Source organism: Saccostrea cucullata, unplaced genomic scaffold (genome assembly GCF_032062105.1).
Source record: "Saccostrea cucullata isolate Sc308-1 unplaced genomic scaffold, CSIRO_AGI_Scuc_v1 ctg729, whole genome shotgun sequence".
Taxonomy (NCBI): domain Eukaryota; kingdom Metazoa; phylum Mollusca; class Bivalvia; order Ostreida; family Ostreidae; genus Saccostrea; species Saccostrea cuccullata.
Window position 1 is genome coordinate 571,911 of NW_026933670.1, and position 9,178 is coordinate 581,088.

Sequence of the window (9,178 nt, forward strand, 5' to 3'; positions counted from 1 at the left end):
ACATCCAGGGAATATTTTCTCCCGAGGGCTTGAAAACCCATTGCGTTAATCACTGCATGAACTACAGTAGGGTTTGATATTTCAAAAGAGCTATCCCAATCACAACCAGTATAAAGTGTTTTATTATACTGATGTATATTATAATTTCTAAGGTTTGAATTTTCTTTGGTGTTAGATAATACTGCAAGAATGAGCTGAAATCCTGATGACGTCACAATGCTACTGAATTCATTATGACATCATCATCAGGCTATGGATTTAACGCTGGAAATTAAAATTGGCGTCAAAAATTGCATGAAAATTTTCCGAGGGGTGCATAGCAAAAACTACATCCCGGGGTATAGCTTTCTATGGGGGGAAATTTTCAGACTATGAAGAATAGTTATTTTATCTTCTGGACTTTATATAGGAACATTTTAACAGAAGTATAATAACTTCTGTTATTTGCCGATCATGACAAAGAGCACACGGCGGATGTGACCGGTCAACAGGGGATGCTCACTCCTACATGGCACCTGACCCACATCTGGTGTTTTGGAGACCCGTGTTTCCATGCTCCTATTTTATATAGTTTTACGGACTTCGATTTTGGATACTGTTCGTTATCTCCATATGTTTCATAACGACAGATTTTAAACTTTAAATATGTAACATATATAGTGTTTTATAGTTGTTTGTTTCTTTGTTCCCTGTTCATGGATTCCTTAACTTTTTTCTTTTTCTGGGGAATGGACAAAATTTTAATATTTTTTATTATCGTGTCGTTGGTAATTTTTAGAGCGATTTATAAATATATATAATTGGATGTCAAAGAATAGTCGACTATTGAACTATCAGTAGAATGGACCGACGATCGAATAATGAAACGACATTTGAATCAAATGAAAATAAAATAATAGCAATAAAAGAGTGATTATGAGATGGAGTTCTCATTACAAAGTGAGAAAACGTTGTTTTGACACAAGATTGTTCCATGAAGTAAAAAAAAAAAGAATGAACATAAACATGTAGCTATTTAATTTGTATATTTTAAATTAAATCATACAAAATAATTCAATAAAGGTAAAGAAAATATAATTATTATTTAATATCAATAACATATGTTTAACAATTATGATACTGGGTAAATTCACACCATCTTTAAGCCATTGATTTTCTTTCTCTCATCTCTTATCCTTCATACAATGATTCGGGTCTGCTTTTGATGTTTGAGTGAGTGATGTATGACCGCAAAAATCTTGCCAAATTTTGCTCACTTTTCTGAGGGGGTTGTTAGAAAATGTAAATAGATAATGTTTAAAGTGAGAAATAACCTTGGCAAGGTCACAACACTGAACCTCTCATGACAACTCTGCGGTCTGATTTGCTTTCGTATGAACTTAAATTTGTGTTTGAAGAGTTAATGATCTGATCCTCGTTGTTCTAATACCGAGAGGAGCTGTTGTTATATGGTCGGTACATATTATCGTTTCTGTATGGGTATTCCTGTTTGCTCTGATAACCATTTCGTGATCCGGAATATTCATTCCTGGTCCCTGTGTACTTTGTGTAGCCATTCCTAGAGTCACTCCTTGATTCGTACCCGTATTTCTGAGAGCTACTAGGGACGATGTAGTCATTTCTCCTGCTGTCGCTGGTGTACCCCTGGTTACCATAGCCACCTTTTGTATAGTCATTCATTGGATAAGGCGGATTCAAGTCGTCTTCATCGTCGTCATCCATGTTTCTCCAGGTGCATGTGGCAATGGCAAGACAAATGAAAGCGATGAATAATATGAAACCGCCAATGCCCAATGAGAGAATTGCGTACGGGAAATTCTTTCCGTCCAATGATACGTGGTCCTTTAAGCCGACGAAAATAGAAATGTACACAGCAGCAAAAAATCCTGCCGTCAGTCCTGATACCAAAGCTGAAAAAAAATTATTTATGCAATAATATGAAAATATAATAAAATGAAATAAGCTAGGGCTTTCACAATATTTCACATGTGTTTTCATTGTAACAAGACATCTTTAAGGGTAAAAATATATGTTTCCTTTTCACATTGACCTTAAAGTTTGACCTACATTGTTAATAATATTTTAACCTTGGCCATAATTTTTTAACAGTTATTTGTATTACAAGTTTAGGGCTTTCATATTTTACATCTGTGTTCCTTAGGAAAATATATAATTCCTCTTGATACAAAAGACATTGACCTTTTGACCTTGACCTTTGAGTTTGAAACACAACCTTTGCCATGAGCTGCCATTAAGGGTGCATCAGTGTTTTACAAACGCATCTTGTTGGAGTTTATTTTCTTTTTCTCATATTTGGTAAAGAGGTCATAAAAATGTAGAAAATGATAAAACATACATGTATACACACATGAAAAAGGTTTTTACTTAGAGAGAAAAGGCATTCTTTCATGAATGCTGGCTCAATACACTATTTATTATGGAAGCATTCAAAAGCTAACAGTATTGATGTTCGTTTGGGAAATCCTATTTATTTATATTTATATATTTTATATTTTAAATTTTTAGTATTTAATAAATATATTTAGCTACAAGAGAAATTTTCTTAAAGTATTTTACAATATGTAATGCTTAAAAATTGTAACTAAACAGAAAAGAATATATAATTTTATACGTTAAGCATTGTTTTAATCATTAAAATACTATCCCTGTTAGATTTAAAAATTCAGTTTATCATGTCTATTCAAAGTTGAAAAATTAAAAAGAAGGAAGAAAAATATTACCTTACTAATCCCCTTCATCTATTTATAGTAGAAACAGTAGCAAATATTCTCTGACATATTTCAATTCCTCAGAAATCAGACAAAGATGTTACAGTAATTCTTATGAAGATCTTCACTTGGTCATTTTAACTGTTGTACTGGATATTATACTTAATGTGGACATTAATTCTGGCTACAGGTAAGTCATGAATTTAAATGGTCAAGGTAAGATTTGTTCTAAAGGCTACTTTAGTAAGCTCTTTCTCTGGCCCTTGTGCTTGAAGCAAAATTAAGAACTTGATTTACTTCAGGTTGCAGTTGTTCACGCCTTGTCTGTTTGTTTGTATGTATTTAACAGAATAATGTTTAGCTTTTTATATCCTCTCCCAAAGTAAACAACGTTGGGGGTTTGCAAGAATCTAGTTCACAACATCTTATTTTTAGTTGGTTTTTTTTCGTGTTTCATGATTGAAATTCATAATAAAATGATATATAAAAGCATTTAGATTTTGAGAGGAGAAACCATCCTTTTGATTTTACATTTCAGTATTAATTTTATTGGTTTAATCCAAATATTTCCAGATTTCATTTTTATTCATTTATCATGATGCAGTATTCCGGTGTCCCTAAAGATAATATAAGATACATATTTTTAATGATTGTTTTAAAATATTTTTCTCACTTTAATAAATAAGTCTAAATGGATCAATCTTACCTCCAAAAAACTGGAAAATGGCCGCTAGAACATAAGGGCATTTACTCTTGACGTTCCCGCATGCGCCGATAATGAGTATGAGGCTGGCGAGGAGAGTTAATCCAACCGCTGTAGAGGTCACCACTTGTATGATGACGAAAAACACACTACTGACTGAAATATTAAAAAGAAAATTATGACGTATTACCTTTACCAACAGTCGGGAAGTGTGTCTGTGTGTGTGGGGGGGGGGGGGTGTTAAACGTTCAATTCTGTAGCCAATTTTGTTTCAATTCCTTCAAATTTATGATTCCTTCGGAAAACAAACAGCAAGTCTCGCCTACGGCTTTGCTTGGCCCTGTAACCAAAGGCACCTGAATACAACTGCCTGTGCTGTAACATTCTTCAGAACAGAAACAAATATTTTCAATTTTAGTGGACAATTTCAATACTTTTGAGGGATAAATCAAATAATTTCATAAAATGTATCTCCTTCCTCAATTTCAATGCAAGCTAATATGAAGTAAAACTACTTTTCAATATTTTATCTGTTTACGACCTTTTTAATTTCTGTTCTTCGTCTTCGTCTTTAAACCTGCACCTTTAATATTCTTTCCCTGTCATACTTATGTACACATATAAACATAAATCTAAAGTTGTTTTGATACGGTTGAATTGTTTTGATATGGTTGAACTGTCCCGATTACATCTTCAATTAACATGTAAATTGAGCAAGAATGGTTATTATGCCTTATATGTGAAGCAGGCGTTTTAACAACTTTTAAAAAATAAACTTTAAGTACATAATTTGAATGAAACGTGTCAAAGATTCTTCCTTGACAAGCCTCAGATTTTTAAGATAAGTTTTGATTTGCAAGACATGATTTCTATCCAAAGCATTTGTCTTATAAATCTTTTTGAAGGCAACAGACGAGATATGCAATTTTTGATTCACCCCCACCCCACCCCACCCACACACACACCAGCAGACGAGCTATGCAATTTATGATTCACGACCCCCCGCCCCCTGTTCCACACCATTTAATAAATTAATGTAGAATGTAGGTCTTCTACATTAAGTCTGGCCATGGGAAAAAAAGATATTTGGCAAGATCTTAAAGGTTTTAAAAATTTACAGTTCAGTAGGCAAAATACAGGGTGGTGCAAGGTGACTGTTGACATGGGGCGTGACCTCATCTACTTGTTCTGCTGATGAGCATAAAGAAATTAAAGACTGTAAGTTTATCATTATGATAATGAATCAACCAAAATAAAATATACAATAATCAAAGTCAGCAGGCAAACGACTGTCACAAATGTTATATACACACCAATTTTATACAGTTAAAATGTTATATATACATACCAATTTGATCGAGACTCGAGTTTTCAAATTTTATGTTGTAGTAGGAGTAAACAGTACAGTTTCCATCTGTAATATCCCCCGGGTAACAAATAAGTCCGTAAAACACGCCCATGTAAAAACCACTTCCAACAAACCACCAGGGTAAAAGATACCCCACAAGAATGAAAAACAGTGAAATTAACGTAAGGACGAATGCCACTCGTAGCACTCCTGGCCAGGCCATTTTGACACTAAAACAGATCGTAAAATTATTCAAATATTTCAAAGTCACGGATGCATGTAAAAAAGGTCCAAGTCGCTGATCAAAAGTGTGAATTAAAAATCCTGAGCGATCGTTTGTCACAATGGCCGACGAAAAATATCCGAAAATAACAGCGGCCAGGTCTTGGCAGCCCAGAAGATAATTTGCTGGGCCCTTTTGGTTCGTTATCAGTCCTCCTATCTACTGTACACACGACCACTGGCAGTATAAGAAAGTAAACGCCCTTCTTGTTTATAAATTTAACAGCCTCCAGACTAGCACGTCATATTGAACCGGGTTTATTAAAAGCGGTCATCAACCGTAACGATTATTCTCGCATTGCTTCGGTCGCTTTTACTTGAGTGAATACAAAAGAACGGATTTAATAAGGCATTGTTCGCAATCCGGAACTGAATTTAAATCATATTTTTAGAAAACTGGAACTCTAAAGGAATATCATGATGTAATGAAAATGTGAAAAAATGTCCACATGGTCCATGTGAGAAGCGGTACAGTGTATATATAACACGTGTCTGTCTTTACCATACGAGTGTAACGCTTGCAGACTAAATGAATTTTAAATTCTGTTTTATGTAAATATATGAATGCTTTCAAAGACCTGTTTGATTTCCGAACCCTTTATGTCAGATGTTTGTGTGTGGAATACTGGACATTCAAAATTATACGTCCATTTAAAAAAATACTCTTCTGAGATTGTGTGAGCTAGATAGTTCTTTATTTCAGTGTCTGAGAATTTGTCCCCTCAATTGGATTAACCTAATCTTCACTTCATGTTTACACATCCCAGACGATCCGATAAATATATCTATAACGTTATATAACAGCCCTGTAAAGCGGATTGCTTTAAACTAAGTTTTTGATAATAATTAGCGATTATCAAAATACTCCGATTTATGTCTATATTATCCAAAAAAAAAAAAATCGAATTCCATATGCTGAACACAAAACATTCAATATTCGTGCATTTTTTTTTCAGGCAAATACGTTTTACAATCGTTACTTAACGAATACTTCTTTATTAATATTAACAAAACTTTATTTTCATTTTTATTTTAAACACTCATAAACTCTAGGGATGTATAATTACTAACTTAGCCACAGTGACTGTAAATACTGAACATCTAATTAAATAAACGAGGTTGTCAATGTTTTGTTGACATTTACATAAAGATAAGCATCTTAATTTTACAATCTGTTTACGTTTTCTACTCACTATTTTTATTGCAGATGGAACTTGTCAAACTTTATCTTTAACATGGGTTCTTAATTTGTGGGACAAAATCGAGACTGGCAGAGGAATCTAATCAAGACAGTAATTAAATTTTCTGTGTTTTTATTTGTTTTCTTTTGGCAGTTTTGGATACTAGTATTTAGTCATATCTTTTGTCTTCGTTTAATTTATTTTATTTACGTATACCTACAGAATAAATAATAAAATGTATTTTTTTTTCTGTACAGTAAGAAAGTAAGTAATTTATTTATTTATAGTGACATGTGTACATAATTAAATTCGTTTGTAAATGTTAGCCTATATGTTTAAACACTTTTGCAATATATATTTTAAGAGCACAACGTTAAATAATAACAAAAAAAGGCATGAAAAATAAACATAATTGTAATAAATACATATTTTATATGCATTTTGTAATAAATTTGTCTGTTATAAAGATTATTTTTCATTGAAATAATATTTTTTGAACATAAAGGATTGTCTTCGCATAAATGAAAAATACAAGTACTTTGCACAATGTACAATAATCATGGAATTTTTACTGAGAATTCTCAGTAAATGATAGTTGTATATGTAGGTGTCGTTTTTCTTTTTTTAAACAATAACAGTTTTAATCTAGAGAAAATAGAATATAAATTCTAAAACATTAAATAAATTGCGAATTTTTAAAAATAATATATTGCATTTACAGGTTCACATCAAAGCCGTTTAGTTTTTTTATTTAATTTGTTGAAGCTATATTTTTGTAGAATCTCATATTCCTCATTTTTATATAGGTATGAAAACGGGATCAGATTAGTGACAAAGCCTAGCTAACTATCATTATAAGATAACAGTATCCAGACCAACAGGTGTGTGATCTTTACCTGCGGCAGGTGAAGCCTTGTGATGTCGGCCTTTGTCATAAATTACAGATACAACAAAGTGTTACAACTACTACACCTATAGTAGGCTGGTCAGCCCGCCACCTACAAGATGACACACATTCTGACCATACATTCCTGTAAATATTTAAAGAACGATAACAATAAATGAACTTAATTTCAATTACTCGATTTAAATCGGTGTTAGGTAATATATAGACCTTATGATGTAATTAACAGATTACACTCAGTTAATTGTTAATAGAAACATGTCAACATGTCCACTGTATACACTGTATGTAAAAAAGATGCAACGAGTTAACACACCTAGGGCTATTTTGATTGAATTTAAAGATAACCAAATCCCAGGTATTCTTCTCAGATACCATTTGTCTACACGAAATGTACAAATAAATGGAACTATATATTCCAACAGGGTGGGGTTTTAAAATTCCTCACAGAAGGTGTGTGCCCGTAAAACCACCACTGAATTCTTTTTCATGTTACCAGTGCACGCATCGTCACCCTTCAATTCATTTAGATGATAGATAAGTTCGTTAAAATATTGAATGAATTTCAATTGATTTAAAATTGGATTTTTTCCCACATAATAATGCAAATTGATACATATTCAGACATATCCTACAGACAGCTCAGGAATGAGGTATACGAGAATGCTAAAACTGCGTGGGAATACCCTTTTAGCATTTTTTTCTATTATTTGTATATACATTTATACCGACAATTAAATACATATTCATCTGCCCTTAAAGCAATGGATAGATATAGTGTTTCACTGTGAAATTAAACTCTGCCCACAATAAAATAAAATAACAATGATAATAGTGGAACAGAATATTACCTATATACATTAAATCATGCATATTGTGAAATTATATACTATCCTGTGTTTCTGAAAAAAGTAGATTGTGAAGCTAGAAGTTTTAAGTGTTTATCACCGAGGAATTTGACCCCTAGCAAACTTTCCTTATTGTGTCTATATCATTATCAGCATGAGCTGTTTGCTTTACCACTTTTTAAATTCAAAACCTTAAAAAAATTGCATTGAAATTTCCTGGGATGGGATAAATGACAAAAAAAGGCACAATTCATTCATCATCGCGTTTGGCTGGACATCTTAACACCATCATTAGCCCCGTGCTAAGTAATGACCATTAACTTTGTATTTACACTACCGTTAACGGTCCCCTCGACACATTAACGTCCGAACCACTCAAGAGTAAATAAATGTACACAATCTAGATACGAAGTGTAAGATTAATGGATGTACCTTTATCATGTTTATAGAAAAGAAAAATGGTGCATAAAACTTTATGAAATCAGCTTTCTCCAATGCGGATTTTTTTTTTGTAGATGCCAGGAAAAAAATGGAAGAGAATATACCCTTAACAATAGAAGATAGTAAATATATTTGAACTCTTTATCGACAAGAGTTATTTCGTTATTTGAAAATAAGCATTCAAATTGCTCTGCGTGCTGTTTTATCTTATAGTATTGTAAAAGTAACATCCCCAAAGATGTTTATTTTCCATATATTTTTCGCTAATATTGAGTTATTTCACTTTTTGGTTTTAGGACATGGAGGTTTAATAAAAGGTCACTCAAGGATAAATCTCGAGAGGTGAACTTTCGGTAAAACTTTAGTGGAATTTTGACATAAAATAAATATGTGATCCTATCAGATTTCTAAATTCTGTCGTCTCAGTTACAAAGAAAATATTTAGGCGTCAGTAAACCATTTGGACGGGATAGGCAATATATTCACGCTTAGAAGGAACTCCCTGCATGGAGAAGGTCAATTTTGGACACAAGATATCAAACATTTGAACAACACCTAGAAATGCTATTTTTGTGAATTAATATTTGAGTCATCTTTTCAGAAATGGCAAGTTAACGGTCTCTATAATTCAAAACTCAAAATCATTCAAATTACTTTTTCAAACTAATAACGATTTTCCACGATAGAGCAATTTCAATCCCGTGAGCAACAGGGAACAAACATATTTTAGGTATAGTAATGA

General features: G+C 32.6%; 1 protein-coding gene across 1 annotated transcript; it reads right to left on the minus strand.

Moving 5' to 3' along the window:
* Window positions 1–1,000: 1,000 nt before the first annotated feature.
* On the minus strand, window positions 1,001–5,405 carry LOC134238888 (uncharacterized). The gene is made up of 3 exons (XM_062721001.1): window positions 4,781–5,405; window positions 3,436–3,588; window positions 1,001–1,910 (listed from the first exon to the last, which is right to left on the minus strand). The coding sequence occupies exons 1-3, from the start codon at window positions 5,001–5,003 to the stop codon at window positions 1,423–1,425; spliced, it is 864 nt and encodes a 287-aa protein (XP_062576985.1). The 5' UTR covers window positions 5,004–5,405; the 3' UTR covers window positions 1,001–1,422.
* Between the last annotated feature and the right edge of the window lie 3,773 nt (window positions 5,406–9,178).

What these genes read in the sequence shown, in the direction of transcription:
- LOC134238888 (XM_062721001.1), bottom strand. Translation starts at nt 5,003, where the DNA reads ATGGCCTGGCCAGGAGTGCTACGAGTGGCATTCGTCCTTACGTTAATT. An exon ending in CTCGAGTCTCGATCAAATTG is followed by an intron (nt 3,589 to 4,780) that starts GTATGTATATAT and finishes TTAATATTTCAG; the next exon opens with TCAGTAGTGTGTTTTTCGTC. An exon ending in CATTTTCCAGTTTTTTGGAG is followed by an intron (nt 1,911 to 3,435) that starts GTAAGATTGATC and finishes ATTTTTTTTCAG; the next exon opens with CTTTGGTATCAGGACTGACG.